Raw genomic sequence first — 25,858 nt, 5'->3', positions numbered from 1 at the left:
GAAGAAGAGAAGCAATGGAGGCATTCTAGGCAGGTGAGGCTTCATCAGTGACTCTCAATGGCAGCCTCACTTGTGGGTTGGGAGCTCAGGCACACTATGTAAATGGAAGCTGATCCAGCAAAATGAGGTGCAGTCAGCACACTACTCCTCAGCTGGATGCTAACGCACTGGCTGACTAACGCCTGAGAGGAGCCCCAATCAGGAAACCTACCCTGTAAAGTCAACTGATGAAAAAGGTTTAAAGACTGTCTGAGGGCTCTGCATGGCCCACAAATGTATGGCAGGTTGACAGACATCAATTTGAGACATGCGAAAATGTAATTTCTGCCTGGTGTTTGGTAATATTGTGTAGCCATACCTCGGCAGCTTAAGATCTGCCATATTCTTCCATATGTTACCAGATCCTGCAGGCCTTGGGCATCAGAGTTAGTAAAGTGAGAGTTGGTCCTCTAGAGAGTGAGAATGGGGAGTTAATAGTAGATAATAAGGAAATAGCAGATGAAATGAACAAATATTTTGCTCTGTCTTCACTATAGAGGATACAAAAAACATTCCAGTAATAGCTGTAAATCAGAAGGTGGAAGGAAGAGAGAAACTTGGTGAAATTACAATCACCAGGGAAATGGCACTGGCCAAACTGATGAAGCTGCGGGCTGACAAGTCCCCGGGTCCTGGTGGGCTTCATCCTAGGGTCTTAGAAGAGTTGGCTAATGAGGTAGTAGATGCGTTGGTGTTAATTTTTCAAAATTTGCTAGATTCTGGAAAGGTTCCATCAGACTGGAAAGTAGCAAATATAACCCCTCTATTCAAGAAGGGGGGGGGGGGGGGGAGGCAGAAAACAGGTAACTATAGGCCAATTAGCTTGATGTCTGTCATGGGGAAGGTGTTAGAATCGACCATTAAGGAGGCTATAGCTGGGCATTTAGAAAAACTCAAGGTAATTGGGAATGGTCAGCATGGTTTTGTGAAAGGGAAATCATGTTTAACCAATTTATTGGAGTTCGTTGAAGGAGTAGCATGCGCTGTGGATAATGGGGAGATGTTGACGTACTGTATTTGGATATTTGACAAGGTGCCACATAAAAGGTTACTGCACAAAGTAGGAGCTCGTGGTGTAGGGGGTAACAAATTAGCATAGATAGAAGATTGGCTGGCTGGCAGAAAACAGAGAGTATGCATAAATGGGTCCTTTTCTGATTGGCAGGATATGATGAGTGGAGTCCCACAGGGGTCTGTGCTGGGGCCTCAATTTTTTACAATTTAAATCAATGACTTAGATGAGGGGAGTGATGGCATGGTAGCTAAATTTGCAGATGACACAAAGATAGGTAGGAAAGTATGTTGTGAAGAGCACATAAGGAGGTTGCAGACCGATATAGATAGGTTGAGTGAGTGGGCAAAAATTTGGCAGATGGCATATAATGTGTAAAAATCGAAGTTTTTCACTTTGGCAGGAAGAATAAAAAAGCAGAGTATTTCTTAAACGGGGAACGACAGCAGAATTCCGAGGTGCAGAGGGATCTAGGTGTTATAGTGCAGGAGTCACAAAAGGTTAGTATGCAGGTACAGCAAGTAATGAAAGAAGGCTAATGGAATGCTGTCCTTTATTACGAGAGAAATTTAAAATAAAAGTAAGGATGTTATGCTTCAGTTATACAGGGCATTGGTGAGACCATATCTTGAATACTGTATGCAGTTTTGGTCTCCTTATTTAAAGAAGGATGTGAATGTGTTAGAAGCAGTTCAGAGGAGGTTTACTAGACTGATACCTGGAATGAGCGGAAAGGTCTTGTGAGGAAAGGTTGGACAGACTGGGCTTGTTTTCACTGGAGTTTAGAAGAGTGAGGGGATTGAAGTATATAAGATCCTGAACAGTCTTGACAAAGTGAATGTGGAAAGGATGTTTCCTCTTGTGGATCAGTCCAGAACTAGGGGACATTTTTAAAATTAGGGGTTGCCCTTTTAGGACAGCGATGAGGAGAAATTTTTTCTCAGAGGGTTGTGTGACTTTGGAACTCTCTGCCTCAGAAGGTGGTGGAGGCGGGGTCATTGAATATTTTTAAGGCGGAGGTAGATAGATTCTTGTTAGGCAAGGGAATCTAAGATTATCGGGGGTAGATGGAATTGTGGAATTCGAGACAAAAACAGATCAGCCATGATCTTATTAAATGGTGGAGCAGGCTCGACGGGCTGAATGGCCTACTTCTGCTCCTAATTCATATGGTCGTATCTCCTACTAGGGTGTCCTTGAGTGCAAAGCAGGACAATCCTCATAATAAGGCACATCAAGCAGTATTGTCTGCACTTCAGAATCCATCAGTCAGGTGGTTTGGGTCCTGCATCACTCCATTATTTATCTACAGAACAATTTCCTGCCTCCACATCTATCCACATTTTTTTTTGCCATCCCAAACATTATACTGTCTTCCCACCCAACATCCTCACCTCCTTCACTTGCTCAAAACCCATTACATTTCTAACTTTTTCCAGTTCTGATGAAAGATCCCAAAACCCGAAACATCAACTGTTTTCTCTCTCCACAGATGGTACCAGACCTTCTGAATATTTCCAGCATTTTATGTTTTTATTTCAGAGCTCCAGCACCTACAGTATTTTGCTTTTGTATTATGCAGCCTTCACTATTTTTATCTACTACAGCCTTTTGGTAGCTTGAAACTCTATTTGGTCCCACATGAAGCTATTCACTTTTAAGTAGTTGCATCCCTTTAAATGATCGCTGCAATCCTTCAAGTGCAGCTGCAATACCAAAATTCCCACTACACCTGCATTGTATGAGCTCCGAAAAGCAGGTTCACTTGACATAATTAATAAGTCCTGACCCAAAGGCTCACATATATAACATAGAAAAATACTGAAATGTATGTTCTCTGTAAAACTACCTAAGATATAAATATCTAAACCTACCTGTTAAAAGACTGAGAATGTGTCCCTCCATATTTATTGGATAACCCACCGTTACTTCATCAAAATCCCTGAAAAACTCATGCTCCTCCACCCAGAACTCCCCCTCCTCTGCTGTGGCCTGCAGTTGTGTAGCGATGGTAGGATCCAATTTTTTCCAACCGTCACCCCTGTAAAATAAGTCACTGATCAGAAATTAAGATCAATTTAAAAGCTCACATGATGTCAAGACTAAGTATAGACTTCATGTCAAGCAGGATCACGGGGTGGGGGTGGAGAGGTGGAATAATTTGAAATCTATTGGGGCGGAAGAAGGGGAGGGGAACGAGGAGGCAGAGTTACATTCGAAAAGGTGTGAGAGAAGAGGTAAGAGGAAGAGGTGGGATAAGGGGCGAGGAGGGGAGGAGAAAAGTAGGAGGGGATGTTGTTGCTTTGTAGTTGCACGTTGAATATGCTGCTTTAGTTAGGGAGATGGCTTGGACAGGTTTCATGGGTGAGGGTGGTCAGGAGGTCTGGATGATGTGCATTATGCTTGATGGGTGGGGTAACATTTTGCTCAGTGAAGATGGCAGAGGTTTGGTTGCTGGACTCAACTGTTACGCGGTGACTATGGAGTGATGGTGGAAAGGATGTTCCCTTTCTTTTAGACCTGCTGAGTATGGAGGGGGCAGTTCAGGTAATCAAAACTGTGCTCAGTGAGGGTTGGGAGAGAAACTTTGGACACATACTGCTTCATGAAGAAGATGGTTACATATGAGAAGGGGAAATTCTACACTTTCCATTGCGGTGGTGATTGCTGATTACTGATCTTAACTCCTCTTCATATCAGGTTGTTAATTTTCAGGAAATTTCATTGGTTTTTATCTTCCCTGAACACAGTTTTTGTCAACTGAGCAAAACAGTTAGCAGGAGAGGCGGGGGTTTGGTGGGTGGGGGGTAATATTAGTCAAGCCATCGCACCGAGAATCTACCAGGCCCACACTTCGGGATGTGATGACAGGAGTTGAAAACGAATTTAATTTAAATAAATATGATACAGATATAAAAGCTCTTCCCTCAGTAGGCATTTCAGTGGATTAATTCTAACAAGGATAATTACTGTTCAAATGTTAGGAAGGCACAGATTGATGGTGGGCAGGCTCTAAAAAAGGATCTAGGAAAAATCCCAATTCTTATTTTAAATGCAAACAGGAGAGGACAGGATTACAGCTGGAGGGCTACATTGAAGTATAAAACCAAAATGTTCCTGGAGATAAAACAAAATGTCAGCCAAGTTTCTGAACATTTTCAGAGGATATTCACAGACTGGGTACAAATCCATCAAGTAGCCAAATTATGTAATTATAGCATGTTAATTTTACATAGGCAAAACACATTGTAAATGTGGACATAGGAATTTATAATGAGAAAAAAAGGTAATGAAAACAGGACCTCAGGAAGCCAAATGATGTACAAAGGAAGTGGGCACAGATTTGGGGTGGCGGTGGCATAGTGGTAATGTCACTAGACCAGTACACCAGAGACAAGGCTAATGATCTGGGGACATGGGTTCAAACCCCACCACAGCAGATGGTGAAATTTGAATTCAATTAATAAATATGGGATTAAAAGTTAGTCTAATGGTGACCATGAAACCATTGTTGATGGTTAAAAACCCATCTGGTTCGTCATTCATGTCCTTTAGGGAAGGAAATCTGCTAGACCCACAGCAAAGTGGTTGATTCTTAAATGCCCTCTGAAATGGCCCAGCAAGCCACTCATTTAGGGATGGGCAACAAATGTTGGCCTAGCCAGCGATGCCCACATCCCACAAAAAATGTAAGATTTTTAATAAGATACAGATGAGTATGGACGATTGTCACCATTCTTCAACCTTATACAAAACAAATTAATCATTAGGATCTATAATCAGACAGAATTACTAATACAAAAAGGCTCAATGTTGCCTCCACACATTTCCAAACAAATCACTTAGGAACCAAAATCAATATACACTGTAATACTAGAGACAGTTGTCTCTTCCCTTTATCCTGTAAAATGAAGAAGCCATAACGCAACTTACTCAATGTATGGTAAATTCTCCATATTCATAATCCCTGTACAACAAATATATACTCACTGTATTCCTGTGATATTAATTAGCAGGAAATATCACCTGGTAAACTTATCGCCTGCAGAACAACTCATAATCCTTCAGTGTAGAAATCTCACACTGACAACAGAAACAAATTAACACAAGTCTGTGGGCAAAAAAATGCACTCCGAAATACAACAGAACTATCTCAACAAATTCATGAAGATATTTTCATAATGCTATTATATTGGAGATATACCTGCAGTAGCAAGTTTATTCTTTAAGGATGCTTCCTCTATTCTGATGAAAGGTCATAGACCCGAAACATTAACTCTGTTTCTCTCTCCACAGATGCTGCCTGACCTGCTGAGGATATTCAGCACTTTCTGTTTTTATTTACGATTTCCAGCATCTAAAGTATTTTGCTTTTATTTTATTCCTCTATATACTGTTGAGAATAAGACTATTTTGGGGAAGAAATTTAGGATCAAGTTCAATAAGGTATATCCTCATGATAGATCAGAGGTATAAAGAGTTCACCTACTGTTGGCCAAAACCAGACAACCAGCAAGACTGCTTTCTAGACAATAAATTTAAAATCACAATAATTTAATGGCTCAAAGCAAGCTTATGATGGGCAGAATTCAGACCTGACACAGATACTGACTTTTAATTGTTATGATTATTCTTCTAGCCTGCCCTCATAAATTGGAAGATAAGAGGATATTATCAAAAGAACGTGTTGGTAAGAGAAAAAGTCAAGACTGCTACAGCTACCATTAGCATTCACAAGAGATTAAGGGGGTGAAACTGGTCTACACTGGTAGCACGAAATGGGCTAATAAGTGAATTGGAAGCTCATTTTACACAGTGCACAATTTCCCATTCCACAATGGAAAAGAAAATTGGGCACAGTATAAAGCAAGCTGCCGATTTGCTAGGAGCCCATTTCACACTACTGGAATGGACCAATTTAACCCCAGTCTTTTCAAAGCAATGTTTAGGAGGTAGTGCAGATGGGACGGCAACCAGTCTGAACCTGAAATCAGGACACAATTTTCAACTCACTTATCATTGTATACTGTTGGTAGAAGTCCCCCATGAGGCTATTAGAGTATCAGCTACTGAAGGGGGAAGACCATCTTCAAAAGGACAGCTGGACCATAATACATAGGTCTCTGGAAAAGCTTGCTAACTTTGTCAGATCAACTTACTGTGATAGCAAGGTTGGTTACGTGATGCAGAGAAGGATAGGGACTGAACTACCTAATGTCAGGATTTCTTTTGTGGGAGAGAAACAAGATACCCCTGGAATGGTGTTAGAAGCAGGTGTAAAGAGATGCTGTAAAGGTCCATAATGGAATTAGAATCATAGAATGATTACAGCACAGGAGGAAGCCAGTAGGCCCATCGAGTCCACATCAGCTCTGCAACAGCAATTCAGCTAGTCTCACTCCCTGGCCCTTTCCCCATAACCCTGCAAATTTTTTGTCTCCAGGTGCTTATCCAATTCCCTTTTGAAAGCCACAATTGAATCTTCCTCCAGTAGCCCCTCATATAGTGCATTCTATATCCCAACTACTCGCTGCATAAAAACTTTTGTTTCTCATGTCACCTTTGGTTCTTTTGCCAATGACCTTAAATCTGTGTCCTGCTACTTGACCCCACCTCCAAAGGGAACAGTTTCTCTCCATCAACTCTGTTGAGATCCCTCAAAATTTTGAACAGCTCAATCAAATCTCCTCTCAACCTTCTCTTCTCTAAGGCCAACAACCCCAATTTCTCCAATCTATACTCTTAACTGGAGGTCCCCCATCTCTGGAACCATTCTGTAAATATTTTTTACACCCTCTCTAAAGCCTTCCTAAAGTATGATGCCAGAATTGGGCATAATATTCTAGTTGAGGCTGAACTAGTGTTTTATAAAGGTTCATCATAACTTCCATGCTTTTGTACTCTATGCCTCTATTTATAAAGTCCAGGACTTCTCTATGACTGTGCCCCAGAACCAACTAGTACTTATTTGACACGAGTCTTTTTACTTTTTGGAGATGCAAATCTGATGTGCTAATCATCTAGGTACAGAAAAAAATTACCTCTAATATTCCAACTTGATTAATGTCAACAAAGTCTTTGTTGTTGTTAAGGAGTATCATTCATGATTCCCGCCCTTGGTAGCCTGAACTAGTCATATGTTGAGGATAATAAAATGATGCAAAAAGAAACTCATTTGATTTCAATGATATTAAATAAATGTGTTACCCTTCCTGCCACGAGCCATTCCAACATTTTCTATCCCACATGTTTCTTATCTTCAGCAAATTGATGTAACTGCCTTTGAGTCCACTAATTTGCTTCACATCAGTAACACTGAAGGCATGAAATTCTGCACGTTCACTGGATCCTAGAGGACAAACAGTAAAAAAATTAAATGATATACCTGGTTCAAATTTATTTAGTGTTAATTGTCTCATTGACTGATCATGATCTATTTGTTGTTATTTTCCATATTTTGGAAATATTGTCTTTACCTTTGGCTGACGCATGAACAGAGCAACTAATAAAGCCCTTATCATTTAAATCCTTCATCAACTCGTACTTTGATCTTTCGGAAAAGCAGAAGTGAGCATTTTTTTCACTGTTTTTTCTATAACTCTTCAGAGTCCATCTGTCAGCCAGGCCTCCTGTGATGTCCACGAGAGCTTCGCAAACCTGTCCAGCCCACAACTGTTCATAGCAACCGTGGAGTCTTTGAAAAATATATAAACACCTTTAACCACAGTTATCACCAAATACTACACAATTCAAATTCATTTTACATCTAAACACTATTAAATTAAAAACACTAAGATGCTTTCAAAATCTGAGGTAAAAGGGACACAGTTGCCAAATTTTCAGATTAAAACAGATTAAATTGCAATAAAATTTCTGAACCTATGCTGTAACAATATGACAGCATGCATCTAAAATGCTTTGTTCCTGCAGGATTGTGAACATAGAAGCGACTGACAACTTTAATGAAATGTTCAAATTACTTTCTGCAATATTGATATTCACCATTATAAGATTTAAATAAATATGAGTGAAACATTGGGCTGAATGTTACCAACCCCCCGAAGTCATGTTTCCTGGCAGGGTGGGGGGATGGGGGGGGGGCGTGGATGGTGGCAGAAAATGCCTCTGGGAGAGGGCTCACACACCATGATGCCGGGAGAGCCTGGCCCAATATTACCGGCAGCAGCGAGGCCTCTTGGCAGCACCCTGCCGCTCGGCAATGGGACCCCAATTTGAATATTTAAATAAATTTAAATGATTGATTTAATTAAGCTCACGTAGCCGCCGGATGTCCCACTGCGATCTTAGGCCTGGCGGCCGGCATTCCCATGCCTCTGGATCCCCGTCCAGGCGCAACACTGGTTTGGCAGGGGGGGGGGGGGCGGGGAAAACAGGATGAAATTAACGTCATGGGTGTAGGGGATGGTGGGAAGGGTTGTAGTTGAATGTTTGTGCAGTTAGGGGAGCGGGGTGAAGGTCAGATGGTGAAGTTAAGTGTTTTGGTAGGAAAAGGGCACATAATTAATTTATTTGCTATTGGGAGGGTGTGAGAGGGGTGAAAGAGATGTATTTATTTATTTTAATTCAATTTACCTTTAAATATTTAAATTCGCTAGTAGGTCTGACAACCCTTTAAAAATGGCATCAGTGCCTGCACACAGGCAGCTGACGCCATTGCCAGCAACGGACAGCCCACCCCCTCCATGTGATCGGGGAGTGGCCCGCCCCGGGATGCAAATGAGCCGCCGCACAGAAGACTGCAGCAGCTCTATGGCGCACGGCCCACATCGGCGGGGAGATGATAAAATTCAGCTCATTATATTGATTCATACCATCTAACTGGTCACATACAATGATACCAAGTCACCAAAAATCCTCGGCACACAACCCTTGGTGCCCTAGAGTGCTGACCCCACTGGAATTGGAAAGGTCAGCAGGAATTCACCTAATTTATATAGGGCTGACAGACGTAAGCACCGCCATTAGTATACCTTGACAGTTGCCTGCCCCAAGCAACCAGAAATTTCAATGCTTGCCCACCACTTAGAGTAAGGAATTGTCCAGAAAGACCCCCTAATCCCAGCCATGCTCCCCTTGGTTGCCTGCGTAAAAAGGCCATTCAAGATTTTATTTTTAAAAATACAACCTTTCTACATGGATGCAGACTATTTGCATCAAAGCCAACTGCCTCTGTTGTAGAAAATTGGATTTAGATGCAAATGCTATCAATTAAGGATGCTTTTTCTTGCATTAGCAATTGTCATTCCCAATTATTTTAAATAACATCAGAAGTTATAAAAAATTTGAAACAATTACAGGAGAATATAGACTTCCAAAAATTTTACACTCAAATCTAGATTTTCGTGTCTGAGGATTAGAACATCACACTAAAACAATCATGTACAATGGATGTACTGGCTAAACAGAATTACAAACACTACTTTTTTTCTCATTTTTATAAACACAAGGAAGAGAACAGTACATTAGAATTTGTATGCCTGGAGAAAATTCACATAGGAGAGTGAATTGTTATGGGACTTTAGATGCCCTCAATTCAACGTAAAAAGTGTGAATTAAAATGTCATATTGTAACTTTGCAGTTAGACCACTAAAAATTCCTTACTTGGCATATGCCTTTTCCAATAATGGTAACCAAAACACCTCTTCAGAGCGACAACGAGAAAAGCAGAGCCTGCGACCAATACAAGGTAACCGATCGTCTATTTTGACTTCCACCCACTGTCCAAACTTCCAAAATCTACATCTTAAACATCCAGACTGTGTCCATGAGTCCTGGCCTGGAGGTATCACCTATCAAAGGGGTTAAGGTGAAGCATAAACAACAGGAGAGTGAGTGTTTTGATTAGAACTTGAACAACATTATACTATGACAAGATTAGGATAGTCTTTCAATGGTTAGATAATTCCAACTGTACATTTCCTGATGTTGTTCAGTCTTCCCTCATCCCCCAAATTTCTCATTCCCAAATTTCTAATTTTCCTCCCTACTAATAAAGCATTGAGAAGTTCTCTTATGGGAGGAGTCCAAGTAATTGTTGTTGGGCTGAATTTTGTTCTGCCCCCGGAAACGGCACGGGGGGGGCAAACAAATGGCAGGGGGCGCCATTCCCGACATTGCCCTGGCCCCCTGCATTTTGTCAGAGGCGGGGATGGCTGAGGTTGGCGATTCCAACCCAGGCCAATTGAGGCCTTAAGTGGGCAATATATGGACACTTAAGGGCCTCTTCCTGCCTTCATCTCAATTTTGCTGGTGAGGGGCCCGCCACCACAGGGAGGTGATGCCAGGTAAACCCTCAAGGCCTCCTAGCAGGGTCGGGAGGGGGTCCCTCCTTTGGGGCAATCCAGGGCCCCCTGAGGGCCACCCCCACCCCGGCAGCGATCGCCACCAACCTATGAAGACACCCCACCCCTCCCAACGGCATCGCTGGAGCCTGCCTGACTGGCTCCTGTGACCACAACGCCACTTACCTCTCCCAGGGTCTTCTCCTCTCTTCGGTACAGCAGGGCAGTTAATTGGCTGCCTGCCATGAAATAGCTATGGGGGTCCGACGGAGGGCCAAGCGGGATTCTCCCCCTGCCTTCCAGCCCGTCATCAGAATAAGATCCGGCCTGTTGTCTTAAAACGGCTGGTCAGAGGCAGCCTGGCAGCAAACGTATTGTGTAAAACTACCCCATCATATGGCATCATGAATTTCTCTCCAGTGACTTACAAATAAGGAATGCTGCCCACATTCCACTTTTCCCATTCACATCACTGAAAATGAACTCCATGAAATCCAGCCCGATATTTCCATAGCGTAGCACTAATTTTATCTAAATTAAGAATAAGTTTAAATTAAGAATAAGTTCCAGGATAATTTTTAAGCTATCATTTATCAATTCTATATGGTCATGATGGGCCAAATATAAGGCATAGAGTCATAGTCATATACAGCACTGAAACAGGCCCTTCGGTCTGTGCTGACCATCAACCACCCATTTATACTAATCCTACATTAATCCCATATTCCCTACCACATCTCCACCTTCCCCCAATTCTCCTACCACCTACCTACACTAGGGGCAATTTACAATGGCCAATTGACCTATCAACCTGCAAGTCTTTAGCTGTGGGAGGAAACCGAAGCACCTGGCGGAAACCCACACGGTCACAGGGAGAACTTGCAAACTCCACACAGGCAGTACCCGGAACTGAACCTGGGTTGCTGGAGCTGCGAGGTTGTGGTGCTAACCACTGCGCCACTGTCCCGCCCCAACCACTGCGCCACTATGCATGTGGAGCATAAGAAAATAAGTAAATAGATTCAAGGTTCTGTGTGTCCACAAATAGTATGTACATATCTATCCACATCACTAATGGCGAGAAATTTTAAAAAAATTCAATCACTATTTTGAATTGCCCAATATACAGAATTTACACATTTAATGCGTACAATATATGTTTCTAGACTCCATTGCTAAGATATACTATCCATTGCATAATATTTTATTCCTACTGAAGTACTTCCTTTTCAAAACAAAACGGTCTGGTGAAAGTCCAATTAAGAAATTTGAAGCTGTGATCATGCAATCAAAACCAACCCACTGTACTCACATTTTCTCCAGTAATTACTTTTCAAGTACTTAACTTTAGTTGCAGGCTTTTTCCACTTTTTCATGAAGCAACTTCAGGCCAGTAGTTTGTTTTGTTCCTGCTTAGTCTGAACAATCACTTTTCAGTCTGCACAACTTTACTCCCTCATGCACAAACCAACACTTTAATCAGTCTCAGTAATGCTCCAAAAAGCAGATAGATATAACAAACCTGTCTGTTCTTATGTTGTTGAAATAGTGGCATTGTCCAAGTCACCCACCAAATTGTTATACCCATCTGGTTCACTAATGTCCTTTAGAAAAGGAAATCTGCTGCCCTTACCTGGTCTGGCCTACAGGTGACTCCAGACCCACAACAATGTGGTTGATGCTTATATGCCCTCTGAAATGGCCTACCAAGCCATTAAGTTGTCAAGGGTAATTAGGGATAGGCAACAAATGCTAGCCTTGCCAGCGATGCCCACATCCCATGAAAGAATAAAATAAAATGCCAACTGGTTCTTCCCCCTCCCATTCCAAGCTCTTTTATAGGCATGGGGAGATATCTTTAACCCTCAGTGTAGGCAACGAAACATTCAGAACTAGCAGCCATGGCTGGAGAGTAGATTATCCATCCCCCTGACTATAATGTCTCCTACCACTACCACATTTCTTTTTAAATGCCCCACTTGAACGGCCTTCTGTACCATGGTGCCGAGGTCAGTTTGCTCATCCACTCTGCAGACTTTGCCATCATCCACAAAGGCAGCAAGAACCTCATATCAGTTCAATAAGGGAAAAGACTGAGAGGCTCCTCCTGCACAACATCTGGGGCCCCCTTACCTGCCTGACTCATAGGCACACCTTCCTGTCCCTAACCATTAACCAGACCTGTACCATTTCCTAACTACAGTAGGTCCTGTGCAAGCTTACATCATTGTCAGCATCGAGTAAAACAGCAAGGATGCTCCAAAATTAGATTTTTAATAAGCAGTAACAAAGCAATGCTATACCATAAAATTAGAAAAGGAAAATCATATCATTGCTGTAACCAATCTAGTCACATTGGGCATGGTATCATTAGCATGGACTCAAAAGAAACTGTTGTTAATCGGTACAATCTTTCCACTGAACTATGAAATTTTATACTGGGTATGTAGGACAATCTTCTAAAAATTCGGCTGCATTAATGTCTCCATACTGCATTATTACGAACTGCTTTCTTTAAAAAAAAGTTTATATAGTTATAGAATTTTTTTGATTTTATTGCATCATGGATGTTAAAAGAAAGACTTGCATTTATATAGTGCATTTCACAACCTCACATCATCCCAAAATGCTTTACAGCCAATGAAGTACTTTTGAACTTTAGTCACTATTGTCATGTAAGAAACAGGGCAGCCAATTTGTGGAACTTTGCTGTGCGTACACAATGTGATAATGATCAGATTTTTTTATTCGTTCAGGGGATGTGGGCGTCGCTGGCTATGCAGCATTTATCACTCATCCCTAATTGCCCTTGATAAGGTTGTGGTGAGCTGCCTTCTTGAACTGCTGCAGTCCTTGGGGTGTAGGTACACCAACAGTGCTGTTAGGAAGGGAGTTACAGGATTTTGACCCAGCGACAGTGAAGGAACAGTGAGAGAGTTCCAAGTCAAGATGGTGTGTGGCTTGGAGGGGATCTTACAGGCGATGGTGTTCCCATGTATCTGCTGCCCTTGTCCTTCTAGGTGGTAGAGGTCGTGGGTGTGGAAGGTGCTATTGAAGGACCCTTGATGAGTTGCTGCAGTCCATCTTGTAGATGGTACACACTGCTGCCACTGTGCATTGGTGTGGAGGGAGTGAATGTTGAAGGTGGTGGATGGGGTGCCAATCAAGCGCGCTGCTTTGTCTTGGATGGTGTTGAGCTTCTTGAGTGTTGTTGGAGCCCCACCCAAAAAGGCAAGTGGAGAGTATTCCATCACACTCCTGACTTGCGCCTTGTAGATGGTGGACAGGCTTTGGGGAGTCAGGAGGTGAGTTACTCACCGCAGGATTCCTGGCACCTGCTCTTGTAGCCACAGCATTTATGTGGCTGGTCCAGTTCAGTTTCTGGTCAATGGTGACTCCCCAGGATGTTGATAGTGGGGGATTCAGCAATAGTAATGCCATTGAATGTCAAGGGATATGGTTAGATTCCCTCTTGTTTGAAATGGCCATTGCCTGAAACTTGTGTGGCGCAAATGTTACTTGCCACTTATCAGCCGAAGCTTGGATATTGTCCAGGTCTTGCTGCATATGGACAGGGGCTGCTTCAGTATCTGAGGAGTCGCGAATGGTGCTGAAAATTGTGCAATCATCAGCAAACATACCACTTTTGACCTTATGATGAAGGGAAGGTCATTGATTAAGCAGCTGAAGATGGTGGGGCCTAGGACACTGCCCTGAGGAACTCCTGCAGTGATGTCCTGGGACTGAGACGATTGACCTCCAGCAACCACAACCATCTTCCTTTGCGCTAGGTTTGACTCCAACCATCAGAGAGTTTTCCCCCGATTCGCAGTTTTGCGAGGGCTCCTTGATACCACACTCTGTCAAATCCTGCCTTGATGTCACTCTCACCTCACCTCTCGGAGTTCAGCTCTTTTGTCCATGATTAAACCAAGGCTGTAATGAGGTCAGGAGCTGAATGGCCCTGCAGAACCCAAACTGAGCGTCAGTGAGTAGGCTATTGCTGAGTAAGTGCCATTTGATAGCACTGTCAACGACACCTTCCATCACTTTGCTGATGATCGGGAGTAGACTGATGAGGTGGTAATTGGCTGGGTTGGATTTGTCCTTCTTTTTGTGTACAGGACATAACCGGGCAATTTTCCACATTGCCAGATAGATGCCAGTGTTATAGCTGTACTGGAACAGCTTGGCTAGGGGCGCGGCTAGTTCTGGAGCGCAGGTCTCCAGTACTATTGACGGAATGTTGTCAGGGCCCAGAGCATTTGCAGTATCCAGTGCCTTCAGCCGTTTCTTGAGATCACGTGGAGTGAATCAAATTGGCTGAAGACTGGCATCTGTGATTCTGGGGATTTCAGGAGGAGGCCAAGATGGATCATCAACTCGGCACTTCCGGGTGAAGATGGATGCAAAGTGCTTCAGTCTTGTCTTTTGCACAGATGTGCTGTGTTTCCCCCATCATTCAGGATGGGGATATTTGTGGAGCCTCCTCCTTCTGTTAGATGTTTAATTGTCCACCACCATTCACAACTGAATGTGGCATGACTGCAGAGCTTAGATCTGATCCACTGGTTGTGGGATCAATTAACCTTGTCTAATGTATGCTACCTCTGCTGTTTGGCATGCAAGTAGTCCTGAGTTGTAACTTCACCAGACTAACAACTCATTTTTAGGTATGCCTGGTGCTGCTCCTGGCATGCCCTCCTACACTCTTCATTGAACCAGGGTTGGTCCCCTGGCTTGATGGTAATGTTAGAGTGGGGGATATGCCAAGACACGAGGTTACAGATTGTGGCTGAGGACAATTTTTCTGCTGCTGATGGCCCACAGCACCTTATGGATGCCCAGTTTTGAGTTACTAGATCTGTTCGAATTCTATCCCATTTAGCATGGTAGTAGTGCCACACAACACTATAGTGGGTACCCTCAGTGTGAAGACGGGACTTTGTCTCCACAAGGACTGTGTGATGATCACTCCTACCAATACGGTCATGGACAGAAGCATCTGCGACAGATCGATTAGCGAGGACGAGATCAAGGAGATTTTTCTCTCTTGTTGCTTCCCTCACAACATGCTGCAGACCCAGTCTAGCAGATATGTCCTTTCAGACTTGTCCAGCTCAGTCAGTAGTGGTGCTATCAAGCCACTCTTGGTGATGGACACTGAAGTTCCCCACCCAGAGTAAATTTGCCCAATTGGTGTTCAACATGGAGAAGCACTGATTCATCAGCCGAGGAGGGGCAGTAGGTGGTAATCAGCAGGAGGTTTCCTTGCCCATGTTTGCCCTGACGCCATGAGACTTCATGAGGTCCAGCGTCAATGTTAAGGATTCCCAGGGTAACACCCTCGAAACTGTATACCACTGTACTGTCACCTCTGGTGGGTCTATCCTGCCAGTGGGACAGGACATACCCAGGGATGGAGATAGTGGTGTCTGTGACATTGTCTACAAGGTATGATTCCGTGAGTATGACTATGTCATACTCGAACTATAGTTCGAGAACTTTAGATGGGTCTGTTTTTGTCCAGTATGTGCAGGAGGGTTTTCTGACACAGTATGTGGACAGGCCAACCAGGGGCGATGCCACATTGGATTTGGTACTGGGTAATGAACCCGGCCAGGTGTTCGATTTAGATGTAGGTGACCACTTTGGCGATAGTGATCACAATTCGGTTAGGTTTACCTTAGCGATGGGCAGGGACAGGTATATACCGCAGGGCAAGAATTATAGCTGGGGGAAAGGAAATTATGACGCGATTAGGCAAGATTTAGGATGTGTAGGATGGGGAAGGAAACTGCAGGGGATGGGCACAAACGAAATGTGGAGCTTATTCAAGGAGCAGCTAATGCGTGTCCTTGATAAGTATGTACCTGTCAGGCAGGGAGGAAGTTGTCGAGCGAGGGAGCCGTGGTTTACTCAAGAAGTTGAAGCGCTTGTCAAGAGGAAGAGGGCGGCTTATGTTAGGATGAGACGTGAAGGCTCAGTTAGGGCGCTTGAGAGTTACAAGCTAGCCAGGAAGGATCTAAAGGGAGGGCTAAGAAGAGCAAGGAGAGGACACGAGAAGTCATTGGCGGATAGGATCAAAGACTTTCTATAGGTATATCAGGAATAAAAGAATGATAAGAGTTAGAACAGGGCCAATCAAGGATAGCAGTGGGAAGTTGTGTGCGGAATCAGAGGAGATAGGGGAAGCGTTAAATGAATATTTTTCGTCAGTATTTACAGTAGAGAAAGAAAATGTTGCCGAGGAGATTACTGAGATACAGCCTACTAGGCTAGATGGGATTGAGATTCACAAGGAGGAGGTGTGAGCAATTTTGGAAAGAGTGAAAATAGATAAGTCCCCTGGGCCAGATGGGATTTATCCTAGGATTCTCTGGGAAGCCAGGGAGGAGATTGCAGAGCTGTTGTTGTTGATCTTTATGTCGCCATTGTCGACAGGAGTAGTGCCGGAAGACTGGAGGATAGCAAATGTTGTCCCCTTGTTCAAGAAGGGGAGTAGAGACAGCCCTGGTAATTATAGACCTGTGAGCCTTACTTCGGTTGTGGGTAAAATGTTGGAAAAGGTTATAAGAGATAGGATTTATAATCATCTTGAAAAGAATAAGTTAATTTGCGATAGTCAGCACGGTTTTGTGAAAGGTAGGTCGTGCCTCACAAACCTTATTGAGTTTTTCGAGAAGGTGACCAAACAGGTGGATGAGGGTAAAGCCGTGGATGTGGTGTATATGGATTTCAGTAAGGCGTTTGATAAGGTTCCCCACGGTAGGCTATTGCAGAAAATACAGAAGTATGGGGTTGAAGGTGATTTAGAGCTTTGGATCAGAAATTGGCTAGCTGAAAGAAGACAGAGGGTGGTGGTTGATGGCAAATGTTCATCCTGGAGTTTAGTTACTAGTGGTGTACCGCAAGGTTCTGTTTTGGGGCCACTGCTGTTTGTCATTTTTATAAATGACCTGGATGAGGGTGTAGAAGGGTGGGTTAGTAAATTTGCGGATGACACGAAGGTCGGTGGAGTTGTGGATAGTGCCGAAGGATGTTGTAGGATACAGAGGGACATAAATAGGCTGCAGAGCTGGGCTGAGAGATGGCAAATGGAGTTTAATGCGGAGAAATGTGAGGTGATTCACTTTGGAAGGAGTAACAGCAATGTAGAGTACTGGGCTAATGGGAAGATTCTTGGTTGTGTAGATGAGCAGAGAGATCTTGGTGTCCAGGTACATAAATCCCTGAAAGTTGCTACCCAGGTTAATAGGGCTGTTAAGAAGGTATATGGTGTGTTAGCTTTTATTAGTAGGGGGATCGAGTTTCGGAGCCACGAGGTCATGATGCAGCTGTACAAAACTCTGGTGAGGCCGCACCTTGAGTATTGCGTGCAGTTCTGGTCACCGCATTATAGGAAGGATGTGGAAGCTTTGGAAAGGGTGCAGAGGAGATTTATTAGGATGTTGCCTGGTATGGAAGGAAGGTCTTACGAGGAAAGGCTGAGGGACTTGGGGTTGTTTTCGTTAGAGAGAAGGAGGAGGAGAGGTGACTTAATAGAGACATACAAGATAATCAGAGGGTTAGGTAGGGTGGATAGTGAGAGTCTTTTTCCTCGGATGATGATGGCAAACACGAGGGGACATAGCTTTAAGTTGAGGGGTGAAAGATATAGGACAGATGTCAGAGGTAGTTTCTTTACGCAGAGAGTAGTAGGGGCGTGGAACGCCCTGCCTGCAACAGTAGTAGACTCGCCAACTTTAAGGGCATTTAAGTGGTCATTGGATAGACATATGGATGAAAATGGAATAGTGTAGGTCAGATGGTCGGCGCAACATCGAGGGCCGAAGGGCCTGCACTGCGCTGTAATGTTCTAATTCTAATTCTAATTCTAATGTCAGACTGTTACTTAACTAGTCTGTGGAACAGCTCTCCCAATTTTGGCACAAGCCCCCAGATGTTTGTAAGAACACTTTGCATTGTCGATAGGGCTGGGTTTGCCATTGTCGTTTCCAGTGCCCAGGCCGATGCCTGATGGTCCATCCGGTTTCATTTCTTTTCTTAGGCTTTGTAGCAGTTTGATTAGTCACATGTAGGCCAGACCAGGTAAGGATGGTTGATTTCCTTCCCTAAAGGACATTAGTGAACCAGATGGATTTTTATATTAATCAACAATGGTTTCATGATCACCACTTGATTAGTTTTTAATTCCAGATTTATTAATTGAATTCAAATTCCACCATCTGTCGTGGTGGGATTTAAACCCATGTCCCCAGAGCATTAGCCTGGTGCTCTGGGTTACTGGTCTAGTGACAATACCACTACGCCATCGCCTACCTTGGCATTTTTTAGACTTTGGTTGAAGGATAAATATTGTACACCCCTGCTCAAATAGTGCCCATGGGATATTTTACCTTCACCAGCGAGGTCAGATTGGGCCTCGGTTTAATATCTTACCCAAAGTACAGCACTTTAAACAGTGTGGCGTTCCTTCAGTAATCCACTGGAGTGTCAGCCAAAAGTGCTGAAGTTCCTGGAGTGGGATTTAATCCCACAAACTCCTGATTCATTGGTGAGCGTGCTACCAACTGAACCACATGTGACACTGTTGAGTGATACCATTTATATTTTCACAATGACAAATAGATCTGTCAGACAAGAATGATGTCAAAATCATTGTAACAAAATGTACTATTTCAGAGAGTTAGATCTTCTTTGGCCTCCTTATCTCGAGAGACAATGGGTAAGCGCCTGGAGGTGGTCAGTGGTGTGTGGAGCAGCGCCTGGAGTGGCTATAAAGGCCAATTCTAGAGTGACAGGCTCCTCCACAGGTGCTGCAGAAAAATTTGATTGTCGGGGCTGTTACACAGTTGGCTCTTCCCTTGCGCCTCTGTCTTTTTTCCTGCCAACTGCTAAGTCTCTTCCACTCGCCACACTTTAGCCCCGCCTTTATGGCTGTCCACCAGCTCTGGCGAACGCTGGCAACTGACTCCCACAACTTGTGATCAATGTCACAGGATTTCATGTCACGTTTGCAGGCGTCTTTAAAGCAGGAGACATGGACAGCCGGTGGGCCTGATACCAGTGGCGAGCTCGCTGTACAATGTGTCTTTGGGGATCCTGCCATCTTCCATGCGGCTCACATGGCCAAGCCATCTCAAGCGCCGCTGACTCAGAAGTGTGTATAAGCTGGGGATGTTGGCCACCTCGTGGACTTCTGTGTTGGAGATACGGTACTGCCACCTGATGCCAAGTATTCTCTGGAGGCAGCGAAGATGGAATGAATTCAGACGTCGCTCTTGGCTGACATACGTTGTCCAGGCCTCGCTGCCATAGAGCAAGGTACTGAGGACACATGCTTGATACACTCGGACTTTTGTGTTCCGTGTCAGTGCGCCATTTTCCCACACTCTCTTGGCCAGTCTGGACAGAGCAGTGGAAGCCTTTCCCATGCGCTTATTGATTTCTGCATCTAGAGACAGGTTACTGGTGATAGTTGAGCCTAGGTAGGTGAACTCTTGAACCACTTCCAGAGCGTGGTCGCCAATATTGATGGATGGAGCATTTCTGACGTCCTGCCCCATGATGTTCATTTTCTTGAGGCTGATGGTTAGGCCAAATTCATTGCAGGCAGCCGCAAACCTGCCGATGAGACTCTGCAGGCACTCTTCAGTGTGAGATGTTAAAGCAGCATCGTCAGCAAAGAGGAGTTCCCTGATGAGGACTTTCCGTACTTTGGACTTCGCTCTTAGACGGGCAAGGTTGAACAACCTGCCCCCTGATCTTGTGTGGAGGAAAATTCCTTCTTCAGAGGACTTGAATGCATGTGAAAGCAGTAGGGAGAAGAAAATCCCAAAAAGTGTGGGTGCGAGAACACAGCCCTGTTTCACGCCACTCAGGATAGGAAAGGGCTCTGATGAGGAGCCACCATGTTGAATTGTGCCTTTCATATTGTCATGGAATGAGGTGATGATACTTAGTAGCTTTGGTGGGCATCCAATCTTTTCTAGTAGTCTGAAGAGACCACGTCTGCTGACGAGGTCAAAGGCTTTGGTGAGATCAATGAAAGCAATGTAGAGGGGCATCTGTTGTTCGCAGCATTTCTCCTGTATCTGACGAAGGGAGAACAGCATGTCAATGGTCGATCTCTCTGCACGAAAGCTACACTGTGCCTCAGGGTAGACACGCTCGGCCCACTTCTGGAGCCTGTTTAGAGCGACTCAAGCAAAGACTTTCCCCACTATGCTGAGCAGGGAGATTCCACGGTAGTTGTTGCAGTCACCTCGGTCACCTTTGTTTTTATAGAGGGTGATGATATTGGCATCACGCATGTCCTGAGGTACTGCTCCCTCGTCCCAGCACAGGCATAGCAGTTCATGTAGTGCTGAGAGTATAGCAGGCTTGGCACTCTTCATTATTTCAGGGGTAATGCTGTCCTTCCCAGGGGCCTTTCTGCTAGCTAGAGAATCAATGATGTCAAAATCATTGTAACAAAATGTACTATTTCAGAGAGTTAGATCACAATCCTTGAAAGTACAAGACTTTACAACTGACTATTAATGACTCATATTATTAGTTGGGCTAAAGACGGATTCATAAAAGAACCCATTTAGAAATGAATTTCATCTAAGTTCAAAAGATTTGGGTACACTTATTTAGAACAGATCATATGATGTCTGAAATGTTCATAAATCTAAGGGATTCTGCATCTGAGAGAGAAATTAATAACAACCAAAAAAGCTCAGTAGACAGAATAGGTTAGTAACTCAGGAAATATGTAAGAAAGAAAAAAATAATTTGCATTTAAATAGAACCTGTCACCACCTCAGGACACACCAAAGCATTTAACAGGCAATGAAGGAATTTTGAAGCGTATTTACTGTTATAATATAGGGAAACGCAACAGGCATTTTGCACACAGCAAAGTCCCACAAGTGGCAACGGAGATAAATAACCAGATCATCTGTTTTGGTGGTGTTGGTTGAGGGATCAACTGTTGGCCAGTACACCAGGAGAACTCCCCTGATCATCTATGAATATGACAATTATACTTTTTACATCTTTCTGAGGCCAGATATCTCATTCAAGAGACAGCACCTCTAATAGTGCAACATTCACTCAGTACTGCATTGAAGTGTCAGGCTAGGCTATGTGCTCAAGTCTATGGATTGGGCCTCTGAAGCAAAAGTGCTACCACTGAGCCACATGAGTAAGTAGATGAGTGACTAACAGCAGTGGAGTGATGGGCAGATCTGCTCCCTCTTGCACTCAAGCACACACTTGCTCTTTTCCTTGCTTTGCTGATAAGGAATCTCCACTTCATCACCTGTAGCATTCAAACATTTTGGAAAGGAGAAAGTCCAGACTCAATTAACATGCTGCCTATCAGCACCAACTTGTTCCTAGATTCCCAATTAAAATGGCCTCTCAAATGTGTATGCTATTCCTAGTTCCAAAACAGCTGCTCCTGCCAACTGGTAACTGGATCACAAGTAAACATTCATCTGGTTAATATCACAATTAGGTTTGTCTTCTTTCTATTGAAGTACCTTGTCTAACAGTAATCTGTTTTTATGCAAAGCTTCACAAGCACACAAGAACCAGCAATCTCCCAAGAGGCCTTGTTTGATGTGTCCATCCTGTGGGTTTCCTGGGAACAACCGAGGAGAACTGGAAATTTCCTGAAAATTCCAAGCAAATCCAGTCAAATAAAAGAGCATACAAAGGCAGCAAAAGACCCCTAACTCTAACCTATATTAGAGCATGCAGAAAAATCACCTCTTCAGCTGACCTTAAAAATATGAACATAGAGTAAATCAGGTTCAAGGTTAGATAGTGAACGTGAAGCTAATTCAACAGGGTTATTCCATTTTTTAAAAAAAGGTATGTGAAATTATTTTTACAGCCAGTTTATACACATCAGCAAGTTTCCCATATGGCACAGGCCATTCAGCCCATCGTGCCTGTGCTAGTTCTATGAAAGAGCTATCTAATTAGTCACAATACTCTGCATTTTTCCCATAGCCCATCAAAATTTTCCTTTTAAAGTATATATCCAATTCCCTTTTGAAAGTTGCGGTTTAATCTGCTTCCACTATCCTTTCAGGCAGTGCATTCCAAATCATAACTCCTCATCCAGCATTTCTCCTCGTCTTTTCTCTGGTTCTTTTGCCGATTATTTTAAATCTGTATCCTCTTGTTACCGTCTTTCCGGCCTGTGGTCACAGTTTTGCTTTATTTACCCTGTCAAAACCCCATATGATTTTGAATACCAGTATTAAATCCCCCTTAACCTTTTCTGGTCCGAGAACAATCCTCGCGTCTCTCATCTCTCCACATAATTGAAGTTCCTCATTCCTGGTACCATTCTGGTAAATTTCCTCTGCACCTTTTCCAAGACCTTGACATTCTTGCAGTACCCACAATTAGACACAATACTCCAGCTGAGGCCTAACCAATGAATTATGAAAGTTTAGCATAGCTTCCTTGCTTTTGTATTCTAAGCCTCTATTTATAATGATACCAAATTTTTTTAACAGCTTTATCAACTTGTCCTGCCACCTTCAAAGATTTGTGTATGTAAACCCACAGGTCTCTCTCTCTCTCTTCCTGCTTCCTCTCTAAAACTGTACCATTTAGTTTGCATTGCCTCTCCTTATTCTTCCTCCCAAAATGCATGGCATCACACATCTCTCCATTAAATTTCACCTGCCATGTTTCTGCCCATTTCACCAGTCAGCCTCTGTCCTCCTCTCTGTTTACTATATTTCCCAAGTTTTGTCTCATCTGTAAATTTTGAAATTGTGCCTCCTATATCCAAGTCCATATCATTAATATATTTCAAAAACAGCAATGGTCCTAATACCGACCCCGAGGGGCTCACAACTGTATACTTCCCTTCAGTGTGAAAATCAACTTTTCTCCAGTCTTCTCTGATTTTTATCTCATAGCCAATTTTGTATCCATGCTTCACTATCCTTTTAATCCCTTGTGGGCTTCAATTTTGCTAACAAATCTATTATGTAACATTTTATCAAGCACCTTTTAAAAGTCCATATACAAATCATCAACTACATTACCTTCGTCAACCTTCTTTCTTATCAAGTATGTCTGACATGATTTGACTTTAACAAATCCATGTTGGTTATCATTTATTACCCCATACTTTTTCAACTGAAAATTAATTTTGTCCCCGATTATGGTCTCTAGATGTTTTCTCACACCGACGTTATGTTTATGTACAGGCCAGTCAGCCCAAGAACATAAAAAATAGGAGGAGTAGGCCATTCAACGCCTTGAGCCTGCTCCGCCATGCATGCAGTAAGATCATGGCTGATCTGATTCCGGCCTCAACTTCACTCTCCTACCTGCCACCCATATCCCTCTACTCCCTTGTAGATCAAAAATTTGTCTACCTCAGCCTTGAATATATTCAATGACTGAGCCTCCACAGCTCTCTGAGGTAGAGCATTCCAAAGATTAACAACCCTCTGAAAGAAATTCCTCCTCATCTCCACCTTAAATGGGAGACCCCTTATTCTGAAACTGTGCCCCCAGTTCTAGATTTCCCACGAGGGGAAACATCCTCTCAGCATCAACCCTGTCAGACCCTTAAAATCTTAAATGCTTCAGTAAGATCACCTCTCATTCTTCTAAACTCCAATGAGTGTAGGCCCAACCTGTTCAATCTTTCCTCATAAGAAAATCCCTTCATCCCAGGAATCAACCTAGTGAACCTCCTTGGAACTGCCTCCAATGCAAGTATAACTCTCCGTAAATAAGGAGACCAAAATTGTACACAGAACTCTAGCTGTGGTCTCACCAATGCCCTGTACAGTTGCAGCAAGACTTCCTTACTTCTATATGCCATCCTCTTTGCAATAAAGGCCAACATCCCATTTGCCTTCCTAATTCCTTGCTGTACCTGCATGCTAACGCTTTATGATTCATGCACGAGGACAGCCAGATCCCTCTGTACCGCAGCATTCTTTCGGCTCTCTCCATTTAAATAATATTTTGCTTTTCTATTCTTTTGACTAAAGTAGATAACCTCACAATTTCCCAAATTATACCCCATCTGCCAAATTTTTGCTCACTCACTTAACCTATCTATATCCTTTTGCAGACTCCTCACAACTTGCTTTGCCACTTATCTTTGTAACTCTCTAGCTACTGAGTTTATCCCTATCCCCTTTTTTCAATGGGCATACCATTTGCAACCATATCCAAGCAGTATTGAAAGACTGTGGCCAGCACCTCCCTTACTTCCATCAGCAACTACTTAGACCATGAAGCATTATTTCAACAGACTGGGTATTACCACATCATGTCAGCATTTATATAAACCAGTATGTGTCAGCATCCCTTAAACAACAATAACAAGCATAGAAGTCTCTTTTAGAATTAATTGAAGAAGGTGTATAATTTAAATGATTATGCACTTTGTATCATTTACAGGGCAATGGCATCATTGCTTTTTAAGTATGACACATAACATATCCATTGCATTTTTCAAGTCATTACTTGCACATTACTTCCCACCTAACAAGAAACAGGATTGTGATGAGGTCTCTGCTGATGACACTCCATAAGTGTCTGCTATGAAGTGCCATAGAGTCCCCTACAACGTCATGTACTTAGATTTACCTCCCACTCCAGGGAAAAAAATATTTGATCAACTGATACTATCACAGATGGTACCCGATTTGACGTAGTTATTGATCGATAAACTGGGTAAAACAGTATCTTTAAAATATACATTAAACAAACATGCACACGTGTGCAACGTAACCACCTAACAGCCACATGGAAAACTAAACATTTAGAGCCTGTGTTAAGCATTTGAAATGCTTGTCAACCAGACAGACAGATTCTCACCTGTGGTCGTAGCCATGTAATTTTACCACTGAATTTGGCAATGGGTGTAGAATAACTTGAAAAAAGAGAAGTGCTGGTAGCAGGGAAGTCAGTATCTTCAAATAATATCATCTTCTCTGGGGCCTGCATTCCCAAACAGTCACCGTCACAGAAGCTTTCACATATGCTCAAAGGAATCCCAGCAGAATGACATTTTAATTTCCATCAGTTTCTTCTTTAAACAGAGAAAATAATTTTTGAAGCAAAGTTATTACAAGGTTAGCAACAGAAACACTCATTTATTTTTCAATTATGGATGATCATGAAAAAGATCATGGCAACTCAATGGTAAAGGGTTTTCACTTAATTCCTGTGGCAACACAGGATAATTACAGATGGGGAAAATCATTTGGCTCATCATAGCTCACCAATTCAGAAAGAGTCTACAATCCCCCTTCCCCTCAGGACATAAAATTATTTCTTGAGCAATATAAGAGTTTTCACCTTCACTACATCTAGAAGTCCACGTATTGAGAACTATTACCTTTTGGGGTCTTTTCTACACCTCTTACTCTAGATTATTTCAGCTCTTATATTTTAGATTTTTGATCACTTCTCCCCGCACCTTCAAGAGTGCCTATCCTAGCCTCTAGGTAAGCAGTC

The 25,858-nt window shown here is 43.0% G+C and overlaps 1 protein-coding gene across 4 annotated transcripts in view; it reads right to left on the bottom strand.

The window, feature by feature from the left end:
• capn10 (calpain 10) overlaps positions 1-25,858 on the bottom strand; it is a 66,026-nt gene that overhangs the window by 29,301 nt on the left and 10,867 nt on the right. For 3 of the 4 annotated variants that reach the window (XM_068042359.1, XM_068042361.1, XM_068042360.1), the window contains exons 2-7: positions 25,217-25,430; positions 21,889-22,020; positions 9,675-9,862; positions 7,528-7,745; positions 7,259-7,400; positions 2,926-3,092 (exon numbers count right to left, since the gene is read on the bottom strand). In XM_068042359.1, coding sequence (XP_067898460.1) covers positions 2,926-3,092; positions 7,259-7,400; positions 7,528-7,745; positions 9,675-9,862; positions 21,889-22,020; positions 25,217-25,345 — 976 coding nt within the window. In that variant the 5' untranslated portion in view covers positions 25,346-25,430. The remainder of the gene's footprint in view (positions 1-2,925; positions 3,093-7,258; positions 7,401-7,527; positions 7,746-9,674; positions 9,863-21,888; positions 22,021-25,216; positions 25,431-25,858) is intronic. The other variant, XM_068042362.1, reaches the window with a different exon arrangement.

The sequence above is a fragment of the Heterodontus francisci genome, chromosome 11 (assembly GCF_036365525.1).
Source record: "Heterodontus francisci isolate sHetFra1 chromosome 11, sHetFra1.hap1, whole genome shotgun sequence".
Lineage (NCBI taxonomy): Eukaryota > Metazoa > Chordata > Chondrichthyes > Heterodontiformes > Heterodontidae > Heterodontus > Heterodontus francisci.
This window is presented reverse-complemented; position numbering and strand designations above follow the sequence as displayed.